The 23,908-nt window shown below is 37.3% G+C and overlaps 3 protein-coding genes across 4 annotated transcripts; 1 reads left to right on the top strand and 2 right to left on the bottom strand.

Annotated features, from left to right (window-relative positions):
* Positions 1-2,822: 2,822 nt before the first annotated feature.
* Positions 2,823-7,162, bottom strand: LOC137748370 (guanosine nucleotide diphosphate dissociation inhibitor 2-like). The gene is made up of 13 exons (XM_068488517.1): positions 7,011-7,162; positions 6,289-6,351; positions 6,028-6,111; positions 5,801-5,908; positions 5,507-5,679; positions 5,180-5,291; positions 4,989-5,069; positions 4,839-4,901; positions 4,638-4,739; positions 4,301-4,425; positions 3,552-3,762; positions 3,390-3,464; positions 2,823-3,206 (listed from the first exon to the last, which is right to left on the bottom strand). Exons 1-13 carry the CDS (start codon positions 7,095-7,097, stop codon positions 3,156-3,158), a joined length of 1,335 nt encoding a protein of 444 aa, XP_068344618.1. The 5' UTR covers positions 7,098-7,162; the 3' UTR covers positions 2,823-3,155.
* A 1,607-nt stretch (positions 7,163-8,769) lies between these two features.
* LOC137748259 (ankyrin repeat protein SKIP35-like) lies at positions 8,770-13,631 on the top strand. 2 transcript variants are annotated; one of them, XR_011070041.1, is made up of 5 exons: positions 8,770-8,838; positions 9,029-10,278; positions 10,902-11,334; positions 11,932-12,855; positions 13,148-13,631. XR_011070041.1 is itself a non-coding variant. In XM_068488385.1 (5 exons), exons 3-5 carry the CDS (start codon positions 9,641-9,643, stop codon positions 12,718-12,720), a joined length of 1,860 nt encoding a protein of 619 aa, XP_068344486.1. In that variant the 5' UTR covers positions 8,770-8,838; positions 9,029-9,182; positions 9,447-9,640; the 3' UTR covers positions 12,721-13,024. The 2 variants fall into 2 exon arrangements, 1 of the variants encoding a protein (XP_068344486.1); XM_068488385.1 differs by lacking the exon at positions 13,148-13,631 and having other exon boundaries at positions 9,029-9,182; positions 9,447-10,278; positions 11,932-13,024.
* Positions 13,632-14,478: 847 nt separating this feature from the next.
* On the bottom strand, positions 14,479-14,937 carry LOC137746833 (protein AUXIN-REGULATED GENE INVOLVED IN ORGAN SIZE-like). The gene has a single exon (XM_068486847.1). The coding sequence runs from the start codon at positions 14,935-14,937 to the stop codon at positions 14,479-14,481; it is 459 nt and encodes a 152-aa protein (XP_068342948.1).
* Positions 14,938-23,908: the final 8,971 nt, after the last annotated feature.

Raw genomic sequence — 23,908 nt, forward strand, 5'->3', positions numbered from 1 at the left:
AGCACAATATAAAAACAATTTCAAGACCTACCTTGTCACTCACATCTTCACATTCAGGTTTAGTGCTTGGGCCTGGTTCACAGTTTCTTAGACCGTCATCCACTCCTTTCTCTTCATGATTTAAATTTGAAGTCTGATCCTGATATATTGCAAAAGTGCAAGTACGAACTTGCAAATGCAATGCATGATGCAAGAATGCATCTCCAAGTAGACAAGGACTGCATAAACAAAGAACCCTTTTTTTGGTCGAAGTGAATTTGTCAGAATGCCTCTCCAAGTAAGATAAAATTATACAAGTAAGACTGTAAAAGTCATTTTCATCACAAGCCGTTCGTTATTATTATACGAACACAAGAACTTTCCAATTTACTCTGCAAATATCAGTTATGATTTCACTAATCTTCATTTTGTACATAAATAATCACTTAAGACCTCAGATTGTTGCTCAGACACTTCCATTTCTTCATGACATGACAGCAAGTAAACAATGTACCTGATTTAGCAAACGCAATGAATCAACACCCCTCTATGTTCGTTTCATTTAACACAGAGGTGTGTGTCATCTTCAGTTTCTTCATCACAAGAACTAGCATCCCTATCGAAACCTCCTTCAATTAACTGCATGTAACAACATGATATTGAGAACATTATAACATACAAAAAAAAGCCAAAGTGAACAAATATTGGACTCACAGATGTCTTGCATATGATTGAAAAAGAATTTTTGGTTAAATGAAATTCATCACAAATAATTGGACGAGGCATACTGTAACCACAACATGCAATATACACTCGATAACCCAGGGAAGTGTTTTTTACAGAAGGGTGGAACATACTACATGCAAAAGTAAAGAAATTTAAATGGGTGTATCATGTAGGCTCCACAAGTATACATCAAGCATGTAGCATGAATCTACCATGCTTCACAACGATACGATACCTTCTCAATGTCTTCCTGATCTTTCCTAGTAAACCCACTGGCAGCAAGTTCCTTGTCCAGAAAAAGGGGCATCCGCTTTCATCTGTGTCTACCTCTGTATCTGTTCCATCACATCATCTCAGCATTCTTGAAAAGTCATGTTGAACCTGAGAGAAGAAAGAATTAACAAACTAGAGGGGACCTTTATCCCCAATCTTTTTTCTTCCCATAACCTCAGGAGTCAGGGGTTACAGAGGATACATAGCCAACACCATGGACTAATGATCTTAAAAAGGAGATGAAATCGGAGGAGTCAACAAAGAAGCAGAATTGGTAGTTGAACATAGCCTATGTGTTGTTGTTCAGTGTATTGCTTTTAAATTAACTGTATGTTATTAAGAAGATGGTACCAATTGCCAAATATCGTCTGGAAGCACTCCTCCTGTCAACCCACCATGTGCATTACATTTAGAAGAGTCGCGATGCAAGAGCAAGCTTGAGCAGTTTTTCTTGGGATAATGAGACCCAACTACAAAAGAAATGTCAAATTATTATAACCATTAAAATTTGTATTTTTTCAACTGAATTGTCAAATGTTATTTTCTTATTAATATAGAACTTTAAATGATTGTATTTATTTAAAAAACTGTTGAAACAAAATTTTTACTGGTTAAAATGTTAGTGAAATAAGGAGTTCATCATTAAAATTAATTAAAAATAATAAAATGTGACATTGATATCAAATTTGACTCATAATCACAAGGGCTTCAAATCCAGTTAGCAAATAATACTTCGGTTGGAATAAATTTTTTTTTATGTCAAATATGCACAGTGACATTTCAACTAGGATTTGACATTTCTTTTGAAAATGTTCTAAGGAATCTAAATCACTGGTTGGTCGGTGCATCCATGGAGCATTCATCTTATTACTATTTTTTACATAATTTTCAGTTTTTTTTTTATCATTTTAATTTCGTTGTCTTTTCAATTTCTGAGTTACAAGTGCTCATTAAACTGGAATAGGATCTTCTCCGGATTCTCTTTGTGGGAATCCAGAAGATTAATCAATCGTGTCCGTTCATTATACATCGTGTGACCAATTTCGTTAAATACTATGTATATTCAATTTAAAATTTAACCGCACGATGTACGATGAACGAACATGATTGATTAATCTCTGGATCCCTACAAAGAGGATCCTTGTCTCATTAAACCGGAAAAGGATCCTTTCCAGATCCCTTCCACCTAATCCTTCTCATCAAACAATTCGGACTCTTGAAATTTGATCCAACAGCTAAAAACACGGGCCCACTTTAAAAGTTATAATAACTTTAACTATTGGATCAAATTTCAAAGGTCCGAATTGTTTGATGAGGAGGATTAGATTTCGGAAAGAATCTCCTTCCCATTAAACCCACTTCTGGTGCGACAGATTTGGACATTTTTTTATGAAAGAAATTATCAAAGTTTTCTCACTCTATCATGCCTCTTTTGTGAGATTGACAGTTTTTGTTTTCTAGTTCAACAGTGTTATAGCCTTGTAGGGTAGTACTAGAAGAAACTCTTTTGGATTTTCACCTCTCCTCACATAAGGAGAGAGTGGACTCTATATTTCATTTCTCATTTGACCTTAATTCGTTTCTTTCAATATCGCCCTGCATCAGAAAATGTGTGGCACAAGGCTAAGCTTATATCGCTGGGGTATTTGGACAGGCTTGGCATGGCCCACTAACTGCCCTCTTGAATCTGGACTGTTGGAGCCCCTTTTTGAGGTTGAGGGGCTAAAAAAACCCTTACCCTTGCCCTAAGGCAACGGGTGGGTGGTTTATCAGTACCAGCCCACCAGAAGCTTTTTCCAAGGGGCAAAAAACTAAACAGATTAGAATCGAATTCACCCCACACATCATTAACTTGACAGAAATAGTTCTCTGACAAGTTATCATTTTGTTTACATGCTTCCACACATACTTGCAACCTGAAAATACATTGAACCAACACAAGGGCATGTCCAAAATCTAGACATATAATTTTTCATTTGAAACGACATTTGAAACTTGAAGTACATTTAAATGACAATATATAACATATCAAGTCTATAATTAAAAATGAGCGATAACTCATATAATCCTCCACAGTATGAGGATTACCACCACCACGAGTAAGGAAACTTAAGCAGCTCAGTGTACTTGGAACAAAGCACAATTATCACTACAAGCACCACATGCAGCTTTGCTATTCATTCTTCTGCGGCACTAGCAGCACTTAGGTCCACACTGAGGTCAAGAACCTGCTCAAACATTCCAGGAAATTTGGTTAAACCTTAAATGAAAGACATGGTTCTATGAAACAGTAAAAAGAAACAAAGGCAAGTTAGTTAATCAAGGAAACGTCCATCGACTTTAAGGATGACATGAAATCGAAAACAACAGAACCAAACTAATTGGGCAATGCATAAAATTGTATTTCTTACCTTCCCTGTTATCAAGGTGTACATGTTGAGTACATCCAAGATGGTGGACTCAAAGTGTGTTGTGGCATCATAACTCTGTTAAACATAAGAAGCCTTTTGTCAAGTGTGCATAAATCATATTGAAGAGTGCCCAGTACACTTCAAGGCTTGAATAAGACTTACGATTGATATAAAGCAATTGTCCAAAGTGGGTTCATTAACAGGCTCATATCTGTCATAAGTCTCAAAAAAGATCTCGTCAACAGGCCCTAAAAGGTCAATCCCCGGCTTTAGCTCAGTCTCGGGATGATCAGTCTCTGCATCTGTTGATACAAATGCAATAAATTTTCCCTTTGGAGCAACATTGTGAGAGTAGGAGCAACAAAAAAGATACCTGTTCAGTCAATAAAGCACCAAAGAATTGGCCCCCAGTAATAAGAAGATACAACAAAAAAGAAACATGGATAACTCGGGATGAATAAATATCCACCAACAAGCTATCGGTTCAAAGTATACACGAGTTCCCAAGAGGCCTGCTCTAAATACCACTGTTTTCTCCTTTTGGTAGTAGTTTGGGATCGAAATGATAGTAGGATAATATTAACATGCATCAAGCAAGTGTTACCACGAAAACCTTCCAACAGTTAAGAATAATATAATTGACTATACCCTCCACCCAATATAACATTGCAATTGCATATCCAATTACACAACAGAAATTTAAAAATTGTGGTTTAGACATTGTATGCATATAAACTATACCATTCATTTCTTCCTATTAAAGAAGACCCATTTCCTTGCCATAGCATAAAACAACCTAGTCATGAGTTTGTTTTTTCTAAAGCAACAGTTACAAAGGACCTTCTCAAATATGCACACGACATTCATTGCAAAATAAATATTGGTCCCAAACAAAAGATAAGAGAACTCACATATCTGATCTGCGACCCAACTGCTTCTGTGGCAGGATAACCTGCACTGAGTGAGATTCATTGGTGTTTGGAATTGGATGGCTCATGATGGCAATAGCTCTTGCAACCTTACCAACCTTCCTAACCTGTCAAAATGCAATAAATTTTCAGTAAGTGTTTGGGAAAAAGCATTTTTCTTCACCCTTCAAGCAAAGATACAGAAGAACAGAGAAGATATTGTGTCCCTTGCAGACCTATAAATAAAAACAACCACATGCATACTTGTAAGGCACAAGATGAACAGAAAACTAATATTAACATCCCACCACCTTTAAATACTTTACTCAGAAAGGTTTACCTTGTTAGGCAAGTAAGAAGGATCACAGACAACTTTTTTGCACTTAGCAGTTTCCCCTTCAGATGTGACACCGATAATTTTCCCTTCCTCATTGAACTCTACCTGGCATCATGCATCAAACTCAGTGTCTAGACAGGAATTAAACACAAACTAATGCAAAATGAAAGAGTGTTAAAACCAAGAAAAATGTGTAAAGATTACCTTGCACTCAGGCTTATTCAACATATAAGTCCCACCATAAACTGCACTAAGTCGGGCAAATGCCTAAATGAAGCACCCCAAACAAAATTGAATATCTTTACCAACTTTGAGATGAAATACAATACTGTAATTAAATAGAGAGAAAGATACCTGGGGAAGCTCTCCTAATCCATACAGAGGATATATGTATGGTGATCCTCCTTGAAAACGTGCAAATGACTCCGCATAAAGCTATGACACAACCACGTGTTAAACTCAATTACAAAAATGAACATTAATACAATGAGAATTTAAAAACAAGAAATAAAAATAATCATCCATGAACCCCGACCAGTATTTACCTTCATTCTCTTCACGGTATCTAGAGCAGGCTCATTCAGGTAGCGATCATCCCTATGAAGTGCCAAAGCATGCCCAATGAAGTCAACAGTGTTGTCATCGAGACCATATTTTCTGTCAAAACATTAACCACACAAAAATATAAACAAATGTTCTTGGATTGTTACTTTATCAAAACAAGACCACCTTTCTTTTCTACAAGGAACCCTATAAATAGAAAACAGAGACAAAGCATTGGTACCAATGAGACTGTAAAGACCGCAAGTTATGATTCTTCTTAGAATGATTATAGAGTTCATTTGCAAAAAGGATATTACCCTAGCACTTACGCAATCAAATCTCTAGTTGTCACTCTTGTTAAGTCCATTCCCTCATGTGTTTTAGGATCAGTTTCACTATAATCTTGAACATATAGGATGAACTTGCGTGCACGGCGCTTTTCAAACAGACCCATGAGTGGAGATTTAAGGGCCTCCATGTCAGTTGCTGGAACCTTGTGAACCTGTTGCAACAATTGAGATCCCACCCATAAGTTTTAAGTTGAAATTTATACAGAACAGTGTGTGAGTGTCTTTGTGAGTGTAGTTACTAAATGCAGTTTTCCAAAGAGTTAGCGGAACTACCTTTCCTTTATTATAGACAAAACTACCATCCACAGCTTTGAAGTACAAATACTTGGTGACATCTGTGTGAATGAGGACACGCACTAGAGTGCCATTGGCCATCATAAACTAGACAAAGAAAAATACAACAAATTAGGAAAACATGAAAACAAATATATAAAAGAAAAACAAAAAAAATAATAATGAGCCAAAAACAATGCAAAAATCAATGAAACACACAAACATACCTTAGGGACCATGTCCACGTTATAATCCCTACTAGATCCCAAATGTGCTGGGGGCTTGTCATCTCCCCTGAACCTCTTCCATAGCTGCAAGTTAATGATAATTTAAAGATCAAAATTAATAGTAGAGTATAAAGTTTGAGTGACCGAGCGAGTGGGCACGAGAAGGGGGGGGAGGGGAGAGAGAGAGAGAGAGAGACAGTGCAACATAAGTACAGATGTGATATTTCATCAGACGCTTTCAAGTAGATGGCAGAAGGGAACCTGGACAAGATTAAGTGATGCACACTCTCCACCATAATAATCGTTCCGATCTATGTGCAGAACCTGGTTCACAGAATACAAGTATCAACAATAAAAGTACCAAGTGTTTTGATCAACATTCTGTCATATTCAACAGAAAATAAAGAAATGATAAATGTACAAAGCATTGGTTTTAAATGATAACAATCATGTCATACACTTGATAATAATGTAGTCGCTGAGGAATCAGATGAAATTCCAAATTCCAAGTTTCAAACGCAGCCGCTAAACCTATTACTAATCAGATGAATATTCATCATTCCAAGTAAGATTTTTTTTTTTTTTTTAACTTTCCTTCTTGTTATGGTCTAATAAGATTGATAGTAGGTTGAAGGTTAAAGAGCGTGAGCGTTGGATTCATGTGTTGAGATGAAAATCAGTTGATGCATTTACATTACATGAATATCAAATAAACATCCAATGAAAATAGAAAAGAAGGCGAAGGTGGTTTGAAACATTGAAGCTACATCCCTCCGGTTCCAACTGCAAATAGATCCCGTCGGCCCAGTTGGCAAATCAATCACCCATACAAATCAAACGAAATGAAATCACAGAGGAAACGTACAGAAAAAAGAGTCCATTGGTGATGAGATTTGATGTTGAAATTGAAAAGGTCAGGAGAGAAGAAAGAAAAGAAATAGTAGAATGAGTAGGGGGGAGTGGAGAGTGGTGGAATAAGAGACCTTGAGGCCGTCAACGGAGAGAAGACCGCTGAGGATGCATTCTTTCAGACCTGTTCCCAACACTATGACGTCATACTCTTCGTCCATTTCCTCCTCGCTCAGTCGCTCCTCCTATCCTATCCTATGATCTGAACGCAACGGATGTGGGTCAGTTGGGGAGGTGAAAAGAGTGGAGGAGAGGGAGGCGGTTGAGATGCTTGGGAGGGAGAAGAGGGGTTGCGGGGGTGGGGTCGGTTTCTGCCTTTTCAAGTTTTTTTTTTTTTTTTTTTTTTTTTAATTCATATTTTTTTTTAAATTAAAATTAAAAAACTATTTTTTTTGCCACGTGGAAAGATATTTGGCAGCCACGTCAGTATTTAACGGATCAATGGATATAAAATGTAACGGATGTATTATTTTGAAATAAAATAGTACTTAAGGTATGAAAGTGAAATGTTTTGAAGATATTGTAAAGAATTGAAATAAACTCCAAACTTGGGATATGAAAATGTAATTTACCCAACTAATATATTACCCACTGTTCTAAAAATTACAGAGGGGCCTAGGTGCTAGACGTCTGGTCACTGTCTCGATTAATACCTAAACATTTGAAAAATAAGAAAAGGCGACTGGACTTGCTGAGGCACCCGCTAGACCGCCTAGGCACTTGCCTTGCCCGTCCAGACCTACTTAAGTCGCGACTCACTTAGACAGAAAATATATAATTTTTCTTTTTGCACTTTTATTTTTCTAATATATTGTAAAAGACTTGTTCCTCACTTAAATGAACATACTTCTATCATTGTTCTTCATGTTTTCATTATGTTCCAATATGAAATAATATGTATGTCATTCTATTTTGTAATTTATGATGAAATTATGTATATTTTAAGTATAAACACATTTATTTACACAAAATATTATAGATTTACTTAAATCTGTCTAGTCCGCCTAGGTGCTGGCCTAGGCCCCGTCCAACCGCCTAGGCGCTAGGTCTTAACCCGTTGTCTGACTACCGACTAGTGTCTTTTAGAACATAATTATTACCCCTGCTACTTTTCTTTTCTTTATTTATTTTATTTATTTTTCTATTTTGTCTGATTGATATACTCTACAACGTACAAGATGGATGCTAGTGTGTCAACTAGTAAAAGCTTAAAAACTTTTTTATTCTCTATATATTGGATGAGTTATCATTAATACCCAAAACTTAACTTTTTCTATTAAAAATTTTATATGTAGCAAAAATGTTACTTGAATAGTCTCAAATACCCTCAAAACATAAGTTTAATTACATTATTTTTGTGGGTTGATGCTCCAACTTGGTGATCTGTAAATTTGTGCTCTAAATAGAGATCTATAAACTGGTGAACCACCATGAATAGTTCTTAATAACACAAACCTAATTATTTGAGGAGAATGAAATTAAAATATTAGGAATTTACGATCTATCCTCTAGAAGTTGTAGGAATAGGGTTTAGAGAAGGGGAATGCGGTGATTCTAAAGATGATTTTAATTGCTTTGAAGAGATGGTTAACGGATGCTTATGGATACTTTATAATATCATTACAATTACAAACATCATCACTTATCGCCTCAACTAACACATCTACACTTAAATGGACTTCCATTTAACACTTTTCAAATTGAAACGTGAGAGATCAAAACGATGAATTAGAGAAACTTTGGGGAACATTTATCATGAAAACTGAAAAAAAAAAAAAAAATCCTTGTGATAATTTTGTAGACAAATAAATTAAAAAGAAAAGGAAGAAAAGAGAGGAAAATGAATAAACATGACAAGACTCTGTGATGAGTCTTTCTCTCCCACACCACAATTAATCAGAGGTTTGCTATATCTATATTTCATGTATATTTCTAGTTTTGCTCCACTCTATATTTTGGTTGTTACTATTTATGCACTCATTTTCCATTTTATTACTCCATTTCCTTTATTTTCTCATTTCCCTAACGAATTCTTTTCAGTTTTTATAAATTTGTTAAATTGTTGATGAAAAGATTGTGGGTGGTGCTGTAGGGTTGGTTCTCTTCTCGATCCTTGATTCTATTGCTGGAATCCCTTTTATATACGCTGAAAGGAAGGAAGGAGGGGGTTCCATAATTCCAGTCTAGGGTTTTCCAGTGTTATGTAATTGCGACTGAGGTCTTATCTGACATTTGATATTTGACTGGTATGTATGGTTGCTAGGTTTGAACTTTTCTCTCTGGTTTGCTTGTTTTGGATTGCCTTTTTCCACCAACATGCGTAGGAATTTGAGAATTGAGGGCTGGTTCTAATTTCGCTGCCTGTTGCCTGTTGGAGACGGGGACTTTGCTTTTCGATTCGTTTGCATAACTCCGAGCGGAGCAGTCATCCAAGGCGGAGGAGAAACAAAAAAAGATAAAGGCAATTTTGTAACCCGTTCGTCATTAATCCTTTGGTTTTGTTGGAACAGGAATCCCACTGGCGAGCAATCGGTTTCTTCCGCGATTTGTAGTTACTACTTTAAGCTGTTTGATGGTGCTGTTTGGGCGATATATGTGATTATCTTATCTGGTTGGAGATTTTTTCCCCCCTTTAATCTTATTTTTTGAATTACGGAAAGTAGGGGAGAAGGCGGGGATAGCATAGTCTATATAAAAGGCGAGGATGGAAAAGGGGATGGCACCTCTTGAGGGTAATGATGGTTGGATTGTGGTGAATGAGACTAATTCCGAAGACCCCATATATATCGACATGGAAACTGAATATGTGATTGATAGTCCGAAGAATGGCATTCAAGGTTTTGCATCAGACAAAGGAGAGGGAAGTAATGTGGTATCCTCTAGAGAAGGACCTCTTGTCAGGAAGGAGTCAAGAATGCCCACTAGTTGTAGTTGCAGTGCCAAGAAACTCAAATCTCAGGTGGATGCGGCACACTCCAACCCGGAGAGGAAGGATAAAGTTGGGCAAGAGAAGAAGCTCAGTAGACAAGATAGGATTGAATTGGGCCGCATGTTTCAGGGTGCAGTGAGTTCCCATGATTGGGAAGTTGCTGAGAGTTTGATCCTGGTGGCTGATCCACAAACCCTGAATGATGCTTTGTGCATGACTTTGGATTCAATATGGTTCTTGAGCACTCACGAAGAGCTTTATGGGATAACGGGATTGATTAAGAAGATCATTGTCAATGGTGCATATGACTTCACGAGAGCTGCCTTGCGCACTTCATTTCTTGCTTCGTGTGTTTCTGCTTGTCAGAGCCGAACAATGAGTCTTGCTGATACAGTCACAGTAATGGCCCAAAGGTATGGTCAAGCTGTGTATTTCCTGATAACTTAACAATTTTATAGCGATAAATTGTTTGGGTGTGTGTAAATGGGTCCATAAAGACTACTGAAGTCTTTTCCAGAATGGAAAATGAAGACTTTTAAATTAAAGAGGCGGACTAGGCAGAATAGGATGCATTATCTATCTTACAAAGTAGAATAAGATTAAACTAGTTCCTTAATGAATGTGTAAGATAGAATAAAATTAATCTAGTTCCTTAATGAAGTCAGCAAGCTCAGCTTGATTTTATGTGGTCTTTCCATGTCAGCTCATAAGCTACCAGGAAATCTTTTCATGAACATACATGTAGAAAACCTGGGTGTTACACGAATTAGAATTAGTCCTTTGGCAACACCTTGGGTAAAATAGAAAGCTTGGTGGGTTATGAAGTGCCCCACTTGCTACAAGAAAGCTTAAGATGCATCAAATTTCATTCCTTGAAATCCTTGGATGTCCCCTGCTTTTATTTATTTTATTTGAGCTACGAGAGTGTAGCGTGGTATTGTTTACTGTGTCTTCTAAGCACCTTGCCCATCTATTTCCTTTTAATCCTGGAATTGATGTGCCATTTGCTTTATTGGTTACCCTTCTTTTTTTATAGGTTGCATGAGCGCCTCCACGAATGCAATGGAGATGAGGTCTTGAAGGCAGAAGCTGCTGCTAAGGTTCAAAAGTTTACTGAATGGGCTCTGAAATGTATAGGCTTTCATTCTCGTTCCCAAGGTAATAAGGATAGAGTTAACAACAGCTCATTGGTTGAGATCCAACTCCAGTTATCAGCATTTAAGGCGTTCATAGATCTTGCTGGTAACCAGCTTTCTGGGAAGGACTTCACTGAGGCCTTTGATGCTGCTTGCTTCCCCCTAACTCTCTTCTCTAGTTCATTCGATTCTGGCTGGGCATCTGGGATATCGGCAACTGCAATTCAAGGTTTGCTGGGTATGTTGGTGGAGGGAGGTGCAGACAATGTCAATCAGTGTTTCCTTGAAGCCTCTCGTTTTGGGAGTACTGAGCTTGTGCGCATCTTATTGCAGGTGACTTCAATACGTTTGTACGTCATGTTAATGTTTAGTTGCATTCCTAGCCTTTGGATATCATTTTTCTGTATTTGGTTTATGATCAATGTTCAATACTTAGTTATTTTACTAAACCCCTAAATAAGAATTAGGAAGAACAATAGTTATTGTTAGCTATATGACTATAACCATCATTCTTTTGAATTGTCATTGCAAAGATCTTTTTGTATATTGATATTCAAGTTTCAAGCACATGTTTGTTAGTAGTGCAAGTTGTTTTCCACTCACATGCTTAATAAATGCATTTTTGTCCGTTTGACATTTCCTAAAATTTGAATACCTTCCTTTTTTTATGTTTAAAGTAAATTTACGTCGTTTCTTATTTTTTACTAATATTTATGTAAATCTGGAATATCAATATTTTTGTTGACATTGACATTTTTCGTTTTATGCTTCTAGTATGCATTCTTGGTTATATGATTTGGTTATGTATGTAAACGAGGACAATTTTGAGAAGATGATCGTGATCCAAGATTTTCTTTCATGATAGATGGTTTGTGTGGCATCTTTGTTCTCATTTTCTTTTGGCATATGGGTTTTGTTTTGTGTTGGTAGATTGCCCAAAGGAACAGTTTGGATGTTGATGTTGACCTGGCTTTGGGTTTTGCTTCTCACTACTGCAAGATTGGTACGATGGAATGTCTTGTGGAAGAAGGCAATGCGATAGCTTTTTTGGGCCCTCTGATGAGAGCTGCTGAGAGGGGCTGTATGCAGGTTGTTGAGTGGTTTGTGAAAAGGGGTTGCCGAGACATGGAGCTCTGCCTTGCTCTCACAGCTGCAACTTCCAGCAGCCAAGTTGACATTGCTGCCTATCTCCTCCCTCATGTTCCTCATCATGTCCTTGCTGCACTAAGCATTGAAATTCTGAAGGCTGCTGGTGAACGAAGTGGTGGTTCTCTTGATGGTGTTGCATTTCTTCTTCATTCCAACTTCATGGGTGATCCTGCAGCTACTTATGCTGTTGCCAACAGTATTGCTCTGTCTGATGATGAGGGTATAGCTCCTGAGTTAAAGGCTTTTCTTCGGGGGCACTGGTCAGAGGAAGCTTTCTTGGATGGAATTAAACAAGGACAAGAACATTACATGAACATTGTGAGGATTTTAAAATGGGGTGAATCTCCTATCTGCTTAAGAGATCTTCCAACCCCTCTAGGGATAGCAATCGGTTACCTGCCACTGTATAGGGAGTGTGTGAGGGCTGGTGGCTGTTTGTTGTCACAAAGGCTGAGAGGACAGCTTGTTGAAGCAGTTAGAAGGCTTGGCGGTGGAGTCTTAGAAGGGGCGAGCCAGTGCAAAGAGCTATTGGCTCTTCTGGAGCATCATCTCCCTCCATTTTTTACTTGATCTGCCTAGCTCAGTGCAGCAAGGTGTTGCTCGTATATGTTCTGGGACTTAGCTTCCATTTGTCCTCGGCTATCTGATAAATTTGTAATGGATGATAACAACAGTTTAGAGATGGGGTCAGGTGACAAAGCCAAGGTTTGTCAATTTTCTATCCATCATATGTTGTTGCCTTGTAATTTAGTTCATGTACATGGCGCATATATGTTTCTAAATGTGCATGTTGTTGAGTTGATCTATCATTTAAGACAGAGAAACTATTGTCAAAATCTGATGCGCCTGTCGTATAATAGATTTGGCTATCTGATATGAGTTCTAGACACTTCCATTCCAGTTGTATTTTTAATTCGTTTGCCATGTATCGTATGGGGGGTGGGGGTTAACTTTTGTTTCTTTTTTTGTATGCTGCCCTTAATGTGTTTGAATGTAGAAAAGTAATTTGTCAAAGACGGCTCCGAGTTCAAATGGAATGGAATGCCGCTGCACCTTGACGACCGGCCTGGATGAAGTGGTACTTATGGCATCAGCAGCCGCAGCCCCTTTTTTTCTTTGCCACCTTTCTTTCGTGTGCATGTAGGAGCCAGCCAGCGGGCCACCGACCAAAACATGGAATTGAATAGAATTGGGAGTCTTATATTTCGTTTGCCTTTATTATTTAATGAAATTAATTCCAACCCAACTGAAAAGTAACCATGTGATATTCCACATGGGGTATTTTATTTGACCGCGAGTCGGCAGTGGAATTATTCCTGAAACAAATAAGGACCTTTGTTGTATTCTACAGTTGATTTATTGGCATATTTTCGAGGCGGAAGGAATTGGAGAACTTGAAACGCGGTTCTCTGGCGTGAAAGATTTTGACAAGAATAATACAGCATACAAAATCATAATTACTTTTGGTCGGGATGGTTATTTTTCAGAGCAACTAGATGGACAAGTCCTAGCCTCCTAGGGTTTGGATGTAAGATGTGATTCCATGAAATGAAATGCGCAATGTATCCGATAGGGCTGGGCATTTAATAAAACAAAATAAACCGATTGAACCGCCGAACCCGCACCGGCGACTTAGTTTAGTTTGGACTCTTTTTTTTGTTTTTAGTTTTATGTTGTTCACCCGAACCGGACCGGCATAATTGGTTTGACAATCGGTTTCGAAATTCTTAAGGTGCAGTTAACCGAACTGATTTGCATATATTTAATTATTTTTTTATTTATAATTAGTTTAAGAGTTCCATTGGAGAAGAGCAGGGGCACCATTCGGAGAAGGCAACAGCTGTTTCAGCTTTGATGCTCTCCTTGAGTTGCTTCATTTATACATTTCTTTGAGCAATCACTTACATTAATGCTACTTTATGTAACTTTTAGGAGAGAAACTTGGTTTGCACACAGACCGAATACCAATCCAAACCAACCATCCACTGTCGGTCAATTGACCTGATCAGTTTTAGACACAAGTTTGGTTGGTTTTGGTTTACACTTTTGACCCAACCGCCTATGTTTGGTTTCAGTTTTGGTTCAAAACCGACCCAAACCAACCCATGCCCACACTCCTAATAACCGACATTCATAGACAATCTTCCGTACGTAATGCATGACGCTTAAGAGTTGTCTTTGTTCTTCTCTTGCGTTGAGTGTCTGGTTAAAGTAGAGGACAAAGAAATAAAAAAAGAAGAAGAGTGTTGTTTCTTGTATTGAACATTTTAGTAGTACAAAAATTGTATGATAGACAACGCAACGCAAGCATTCATTCATTTTACTTTGCTAGACGTATGTATAAGTCAAATCCCTCACATTAGACGGCATGAAAGCCAAGATCATAAGCACAGCTAGAATGCCAATGGGAAGCAACAGCAGCATCAAAGGCGGGGGAGGTAGTGGCGGAAGTATCAAAGGAAGGATCAGCAGAGTCGCTGTGAGGCATACAAGCAAAAGCAACGACTCCAAGCTAAAGTAGCTGGCCGGCAGCAGTCTTCTGCCAGTCCCTCTACCGTGAGATAAGGTTCGCCGGTATTCTGTTGCCTTTCCTTGTCTCTGAATCTGATGATAATACTCCACTTTCTGTCCATGACCCGTTGGGGAGGGCTCTAGCGTATGGGCACCAGAAACTTTTCTAGTTTTAACATCCATAACGCAACTTGTTGAAGAGCGATCCGGCAAATGAATAAAACCCTGTGACAGTACTAGTCTTAGCCGATCTACTTCAGGAACATCAAAATTCATTTACTGATGCGTTGGTCCCCTCCCCTAGATCAAATCACAGCACAGCACCGCACAGAACCTAAATGAAGGAAATTATCTCTCAAACAGACGTAATTTCAGCCTAAAACTCAAAATCTCCAACGCTTGACCAATGCTAGTTTTATACAACTATAGCAACTAGAGGCAATCAATGCAATGGAGAACGTAGGCCACAATTCCCTCGATCTGGTTCGCTCGCTTTGTGCTGTCCTGGGAGGATCTCAACTTGCAAAGTAAGACGCTCAGACTTGGCTTTGAGATACAGCTACAAACGGCAAGAAAGAAAAAGAGAAGAGGATTAGTTGATCTTTCCTTGTTTCCTTCCTTAAAGTCTTTGAATGCAATACAATGCACAAACACAAACAAAGCAATCAAGAGATAAAATCCAACAGAATAGAGAAGAGAAGAATCTAGAATCATAATTTGAAAGGGAAATCAAGAAGCCTCAAGAGATGAAGATTTTCACTCCGTCACCCTTCAAAATTAAAATCCATCTTCCATTCCATCCGAAAAAGAAAAGTCCCCATAATCATAATCCATCGAGACTCAAGAGATGATGTTAAGATATCAATGTTAACAACTGAACCACAATTTATATTTTTTATTTTAAAAAAAGGAAGAAAAAAAAGTGTTCATAAATGAAATGACTTTAGAGGGGATGAAACACATAAATCAACAGTAGAAAGCTGAGGGTATGCCAACCAAATTGAGCAACACAAGGATAAAATTAAGGTTCATATTCATATATACAACACATACATACATAACTACCTACCTGTGAATCTTTCTGAAAGGATGAGGATGAGGATTCAGCAGCAACAGCAGCAAGGAACAGAGTTGTTGTGCGCTTTTACCATCTCATCAGTTTGAGTTTGAGTGCCCTTCCCTCGCCCTTTTACTTTGAGAAACTAAAACAAGGAGAGAGAGGGATGTTGCGTTGGATTGGATTGGATTGGATTAACAATGTGTTCCAGTGTTGGTGTTAGAATAAAAAGAAACGGGTTAAGGTGTTTTAAGGAACGAAATGAATTTTGATGCGCTGCACCTGTAGTTCCCTTTCTTGTTGCTACCCTCTCCTATTTTCCCTTACTAGTAATTTACTTTTTTTTTATTAGGTTTCCCAATGTTTGTTTTATGATTATGTTTATGTAGAGAGAGAGAGAGAGACAGAGAGAGAGACAGAGAGAGAGAGAGAGAAAGATGGTTTGGTTCGGTGTATTCGACTGTACACATAGACAAGTGGGGCTCTCTTTGCTGACATGCAAGTTGCAAGTTGCTGGTTTTGGAAAATCAGGACTGTGTTCCCCAAGGTTCTTCACCCCTGGACTCCCCATCATTAGTCATTTCACTCTCTCCCTATTATTTATTATTATTTTTCATTTCTTTTTTTTTTTTAATAATCTTATTTTTCATTTCTCTCTTTCTCTCTCTTTCCCTCTCTTTCTCTCTCTAGAAGAAGGACAACCCGTAGAGAGGAGGATGGGCTGGGTCCACTCTGTCAATTCATTCATTTTCTTTGCAAAATTGCAAATAGCGAATCTGTAGTGGTCAAGTAATGGAATCATTCCATTCCATGTATGGAGTATGCTATGTCTCGAGTCTTGATTACATTTGCATTTGCAATGGGTCCACACAGTGCGCCCCCCATCCCCGTTCCAGTCAATCAGACGGACCACACACATTTCATCTAATTACGCTGCTCCTAATCACCTAATCATCGATCGTCGAAACATGAGAAAAACTCTTTATACTAGTTTGGTAGTCAGGACTCATGAAACCAAACCGTCTTAAAACAAACAAACCATACACAGCCCACAGCATCCTCAATATTGGACAAGGATCCGAATCCTCTTTGTGGGGATCCAAAGATCAATCAATCGTATTCGTTTATCATATACCGTGCGATCAGTTTTGTTTAAGTACTATTTATATTTAATTTTAATTTTAAAATTTAAAATAATTTATTACTGCACAATATACATGAATATACACAATTTATTGATCATCTGGATTCCTACAAAAAAAAAAAAATCCAGAGAGAATCGTATTCCCTCATTATTAATCACCATCTCTTACTCTAATCCAAACAGGCAAAAATGACAATACATTGAAGCTCATAAATAAATAAGTAAGTGGCATCTTAGAGGTGTGCGTGTAATCTGACGGAGGAGCCAAAAATTCATCAGGGGCCTTTAAGCAAAATAAAATAAACTAAAAAAAAATAGTTTCAAGTATAATTAATTGGTGAACAATCAAAGGTTCTTTATATTGTTTTGTATTGTCATGAAAAATTTTAATCAAACAAGATTGATGGAGCTTGTATTAAAAATTTAGCATTTAGATGATTATACATAAGAATAGAGCTTATTTACGACCTTTAATAAAAAATAAAAAAAATTCACACATTAGATTCAAACCAAAATTTAAAGTTATGGCTAGCTCAAAACTATTACTATGAGATTTTTCTTTTAACATAATTAGATCTTCCTCTAGATTGTATATATCTTGTTTTATATGAACTAACAAAAAAAAAAAAAAAAAAAAAAAAAAAAAAGGCTTAAAAAAAACAAAAGGTAGCTGGCATCAAAAGACTTATATGCTAAAACAAGGCTAATTATAAGAATTACATGGTAAGAAAATCAGAAAAAGTGTTTGCATAAACAAGTCTTAAGGCCTTGACTTGCTGGAAACTCTACTACTAATGGATCATATACTCTTTATTGCATAAACTATAAAACATCAAATATAAATCAGTTAAATTCCAAGATAGATCTTGGCCTATTTTGTACTGTGTCTGTGTGTGCGCGCGCATGTAGGAGATAACTATAATGACCCGTCCTTAATTTCAGGGTAATTTTGTACTCACCAGTGCAATTTGACCAAAAACTTTATTGTGCACATTGACTTTTGTTGATTTTATTTTCGTTATACGTGCGACGCATTAATGAGCATATTCTTGTAATAATTGTTGTTATGAACGTATAGGCGCAAACGGAACAAGAGAATTGTATTTTTGAAACCCAATCCAATTCAAGAGAATTGTATTAGTTATGTGGGATCCACGAGGATATTTATTTTCTTAGGAAATACTCATAAATAGGACAATTCCAAATTCCTTAATCCAGGGACAAAAATAGGATATTTCGAATATGCACACGGCATTCACACGACATGTACAACAATCAGACAAAAATAGGATTTTTCTTACACCTTGAAATGACCAAATTGTGCTCATATATAAATGGGTTATTTCCTCATATTTTCTGATTTCTCTCTATACTTTCTCTCCCTCATTCTCTCTCTTCTCTCACTTTCTCCCTCATGCACTTTCTCTTCCCTTCTCACTGTGCACAAACAGTGCACAGTCATTCCGACCAATACCGTCTAAATCGAAGCCACTACCAATTTCATCTCGTCCTCATGAGTCCAAAACACCTAGCCTTATCACAAATCTCATCCCCGATAATTGGGATCGAAACTTAAGCAGGCCGTGAGTTTTCTGGCCATTTTCTGGCAACACGACAAACAATCGAGGCTCGAGACCACCATCGCTCGACTCGCATCAAGGGTGGGAACAAAGCCCAATCATTAAATGCTGGTGTTTTGTTGGATGAATTTTTTAGGATTTGCTCACTGTATGTACACGACATTCACATGATATCCTCACAGATTTAAGCCAACCCAACAACCCAGAGCTCACAACTCTCTCTGAAATCGGAAAAAAATGATGTCGTCACGTGTCCATATACACTATATGCACACCAGATGCATATCATATGCACAGTACATGCACATAATATGCACAGAACTGAAGATCAAGTAACGAGCTGTTTTTCGCATTAATAAGAAAATTTAACAACAACCTATTGGTATAGTGGATACAATTAAAACATAATTGTTACGTACATAAGGTTACAGTGGCAGTTTGTAAAGTCTTGTTACGTATATCAATCACCGGTTAACCGTGCATGTGGTATTTGTTGTCGTTATTTCATGAACACGCATGATCCTTAACATCCTCTAAGCTTTTTCTTAATTTAGTTTTTCGCTGAGACCAGCTAGGTTGTGGTTATACTTGCTAAATTTTAGGGCACAACATACGTGCATCATAACTAGTGAACATTTCCGCTTCTCATATTAAGATGTAGCCATGCACACCATATGCACATTACAGAAAAAAATTCACAAATTTCTGCAATTGGACACTGGAACCATAAATTGTTCTATCCCAGTTTCATAGCACGTCAAAACCTGAAACTTATTCCACAACCATACGCCTTAACATGAAACACAAACCCTAATTTAACTTCAAAGTATTAATTGTTGGAGAATAATTTAGAAACAATAAAATAACAGAAATACAGAACCGAAATACTTATACTTTATTAGTCAAAAATACTTGCAATACGGAATGCAATAACACAATAATTATAAAAAATTAAAATGATACTAACTTGAATGAATTGAAGGTAGAGACTAGCGCAAACACTATGTTCTTCGAACAGTATTTCCATCCCACTCGTGTGCTTGTGGTTCTACAACGTCTGCTCGACCAGGATACAACTACCTAGGGGTGGTTCGGTATGGGATACCATACCGAAACTAGTATCCCGAATCCCAAACCAAAATTTTTCGGGACGGGAATTTGAAGACCAATCCCAAACCAAATTTTCGGGAATCCCAAATTTCGGGAATCCCGAAATATTTTCGGGATTTTGGGACAAATCGGGAATCCCAAATTGAAATATGAAATTATGAATTGTTCTTCAAATATATAATTCAAGAACACATTCATGAACTAGGAATTTCATTTCATTCACACTACCATTTAATTGAACACTGGCATGCCTGACTGTTTTTATCATAGTCAAAATTCAAATTAATTAAACCCTTTTTGCAATATGTTGAGAGACAAAAGAATCAAGCCTTCTAAAATCATCAGCCCTGGCAGCAACAATAATAAAATCCACATGAATATCAAACAAAACATGAAAAATATGTAAGGTGTAGGGCATTCCAGGTTGCAGAGCATGAATTAGAAACTACTAGCATCAATTATAAAAGAATAATATATATATAATAATTAATATTATATATTTTCGGTTCGGTATGGGATTCCCGAAATATCAAGAAGCCAATCCCGAATCCCATACCGAAATTTTGGGATCGGTTCGGGATAGTATCCCGAAAATTTCGGGAATTTCGGTTTGGGAAATTTTTGGTTTGGGATCGGGATTTTTTCGGTTCGGTTCGGGATTTTTGGGAATTTTTTCCACCCCTACAACTACCTAATTCTACAACCCGCACTGGATTGTAGAACTCTAGCGAATTGCTTTGTGTTTTTACTCTCTGGAAATTTTGTACGGAAGATAAGGAGGAAGAAAAGATGATCCTCACTTAGATACTGTGATTGCAAATATATAGGCTGTTTCATACCCTTTCAAATACCTGTTCAGTGTATTTGAAAGTACACAACTCTTTCTAATAGCTGTGTCTTTTAATCAAAACATACAACTCTTTCTAATAGATGTGTCTTTTAATCAAAACGTTTTTTAATTAATAAATTAATTAAAAAACTTAGTCCGAAAATTAAAATTAATGAATCTGATTAATTTTAAATTTCAAGGCCCGAAGGCCCTTGGGCCTTGTCTTAATTAATTAATATTAATTGTATTTAGGCTATATTATATTCAAGCCTAATCCACACAACCATGGGTCTCAAACTCCTACATTAATTCATCTTACAAACAACCCATTTATTCCATAAATCATTGATAAAGAAACTTGGAACTAAACTCCCTACCTTACTATGTTTGCCAAAGCTTCAGTCATTGTCAATTTCTTGACGATTTCAACCACCAACTAGCATCACTAACTGACCACAACTCCCCACACACCATCCAACTCACCGTGTAGCAAGATATGAGAAAGAATTCTTCAATTCCAGCAAGGAAATGAGCATTGATGAGTTTCCGAGCTCCCTTGGCTGTTGTCCGACCTCTCCGACCACAAATTCAACGTATGGAAGGTAAATTCGAGTCTTTCGTTCTTTTAACTTCATTTTGATATAAGATTCGTGAACAATGGTGGTCATTTGGAGCTCATCGAAGCTCGATATTTTTCGGCGGGTTTCTGTAATAACCAACAGATCCACCACCTCGAACCGGGCCGACCAAACCTGAGAACCCAATTCGTATTCGGCAAACCGGATCCGACCCGATCCTTTTTCGAATCCAATTCAAAATATTCCTTGAAATATTTCGTTAGTTTTAAGAGAATATTTTGTCCAGGGACGGAATATTCTACCGGTATTAACCGTTTACGTATTTTTCTAGGTTTTCAGCCCAAGACCCCTCCTGAGGTATTTCAACGTGCTGATTCTAGATCCGTACTCCGTTTTTCCAAATTTGATAATTTGAACACAATTTCATGATTGACCGCCACTTGAATTTGTAATAGGTAGAGATCCGATCGTTGGATCGTTATGAAAGTGTAATATGTTATTGTAGAAGTAATGTGTTGGTCTCATAAACATTTACATTGGAAATTTGATGTGCAAATCTTCCACAATGAGAATAATTAGGGTGGTTGACTTTATCATAAACCATTTTAACTGAGGGTTGAATTAGGGCCAACATGTTCCGAATCTTCTCGAATGTTGATGTTAGCATCACTAAAGGCCTGATAGACCCTAGCAGTCAGAATCTGCCCATCATCACTCTATATTTGTGGTTAAGAGAGATATTCATTTCTACTAAGTACGATGTTTAAATGTTTAAGTAGTATATGTTGAAATTCTCGTATGAATGATGAATTACAATTGGCTTGATCCCTTCACATGGTACGTAGGCAATCTAACTTAGAAGTTAAAATGCAGTCATAAGATTAAATAAAATTAAATAGTGTATCATGTCTTCCCGAAGTGATATTATTGTGATTTGGTCAAGGTGCATACTTTATCAGATTGATAAAGACAAGGCTCCTCAAGGGCGAGCTAGTTGGAGGTGAATGGGTTTTTAATTCAGAAAGTTTTATTTATCTAAATTCTATGCATGCCTATATAATGGATTTCAGTTATATTTTAAGAATTATACCGATTTCATGATATACCTTTAGATTTATGATTTACGAACTAGACAGATTTCAAGATTTTACTACTAGAAATTATGATTTATGGTTTATGATACATGATTTATGTTGTATGACAAGGACGATTTCATGATTGTTATTCCTTTATTATTACTTATTTTGTGGCACACATACACCCATACAAATTTAAAGTATTATACCATGTCCACGGTAGTAGGACACAACTTGCACGTGTATGAGTATTTTCAACTTGTCCACATTGTGGACATGTCCTTCCAGCTTATCATTGCCTCAAGATCACTTAGCAATGACATGATTATATTTCCAAGTTCCACTAGTTATGGCTAATGGATGATATTACATATCAGCTTACACGTGTTGGGGTACTACATTTATACTCTTAGCTTGTCATTACATTGACATTCCTCAGTAATGACATGATTACACAATTATATTCTCAGCTTGTACCACATTCACAATCGTAGGATACATCTTGGACGTGTATGAGTATTTCCAACTTGTCCACATTCGTGGACATGTCATTTCAGCTTGTCATTGTCTCGAGATTACTCGGCAATGACATGATTATATTTTCAGTTTCCACTAGCTACGGCTAGTGTGTGTGTGTGTGTGTGTGTGTGTGTGTGTATTAGCTTACATGTGTATTGAGGTACCAAAGTTATATTTTCAGCTTGTCATTACCTCAAGATTACTCAGTAATGACATGGTTACAGTTATATTCTTAACTTGTCATTACCTCGAGATACTTAGTAATGACATGATTACATATGTATTCTCAGCTTGTCATTGCTTAGAGATTAGTCAGCAATGACATGATTATATTATCCAGCTTCCAATAGCTACGGCTAATGGATGATATTGTATGTCTTGCCATCCGTAAGTGTCAGCTCAGTATATATGTACCTATCATCTCTCAGCGAATACATGATTTAGTAGGCATATTAATGATCATATTCGACGTTGAGGTATTTTTCATCAACTTTAACATATTTTACCGAGTATCGTATTTACTCAATATATTAATAGGACATGTCTGGTAATTATGCTGTGAACCCATTGTCACATCCCAACCCAGGGTCCACCATATCCCAGGCCCGCTCCACCACTGTAGCACGATATTGTCCGCTTTGGGCCTCGACCACGCCCTCACGGTTTTGTTTCTGGGAACTCGCAAGAGACCTTCCCAGTGGGTCACCCATCATGGGAGTGCTCTCGCGCGCTACTTGCTTAACTTCGAAGTTCCCATGGAACCCGAAGCCAGTGAGCTCCTAAAAGGCCTCGTGCTAGGTAGGGATGAGAATATATATATATATAAGGATCACTCTCCCAGGCGATGTGGGAACTTACACCCATTCTCATGCATGTGACAGAGAGTCGAAGACCCATTAAGCGTGGCCCTTCGAGGATGTGTTTAAAACAAATGTAATTACTTGTAGGTATTTTGATTTGAGCTTATCCCTATTTTCGAGGAAGTTCTGCTGATTATGGCTTCATCACCCATCCGGGTGATGCCTAGCATGCCTCGAATTTAGTGTCAACTAGACATTGGGATCGGGATGTGTCACCATCAAGCTGCATCACATGATTCATATCACATATATCCAATGACGTCAAGCTAACATTTATAAAATGCCAAGTTAACTTGTGAAATTCAACATATATTTAATTAGAAAATAGATATTAAAACTTGAAATTTTAACAAAGTTGAAGTTCAAGAAAAGTGAAGTAGTCACAAGGAAGAAAATGTATTACAATTCATTCTTATTTCTTTCCAATCTATGTATTATAATCTAATCCAATCCTAAACACTTAAATGAGGTCCTCCATGCTTAAAAGGAAAGTG

The sequence above is a fragment of the Pyrus communis genome, chromosome 10, assembly GCF_963583255.1.
Source record: "Pyrus communis chromosome 10, drPyrComm1.1, whole genome shotgun sequence".
Classification (NCBI taxonomy): Eukaryota; Viridiplantae; Streptophyta; class Magnoliopsida; order Rosales; family Rosaceae; genus Pyrus; species Pyrus communis.

Bases quoted from the DNA above. Each gene is read 5' to 3' on its own strand.
- LOC137748370 (XM_068488517.1), bottom strand. From the start codon at position 7,097: ATGGACGAAGAGTATGACGTCATAGTGTTGGGAACAGGTCTGAAAGAA. The intron at 6,352-7,010 runs GTCTCTTATTCC...TCTGTGAACCAG, and splicing joins TCTCCGTTGACGGCCTCAAG to GTTCTGCACATAGATCGGAA. The intron at 3,465-3,551 runs GTAAGTCTTATT...TATGTTTAACAG, and splicing joins ACAATTGCTTTATATCAATC to AGTTATGATGCCACAACACA.
- LOC137748259 (XM_068488385.1), top strand. From the start codon at position 9,641: ATGGAAAAGGGGATGGCACCTCTTGAGGGTAATGATGGTTGGATTGTG. The intron at 10,279-10,901 runs GTATGGTCAAGC...CTTTTTTTATAG, and splicing joins GTCACAGTAATGGCCCAAAG to GTTGCATGAGCGCCTCCACG. The intron at 11,335-11,931 runs GTGACTTCAATA...TTGTGTTGGTAG, and splicing joins TTGTGCGCATCTTATTGCAG to ATTGCCCAAAGGAACAGTTT.
- LOC137746833 (XM_068486847.1), bottom strand. From the start codon at position 14,937: ATGAATTTTGATGTTCCTGAAGTAGATCGGCTAAGACTAGTACTGTCA.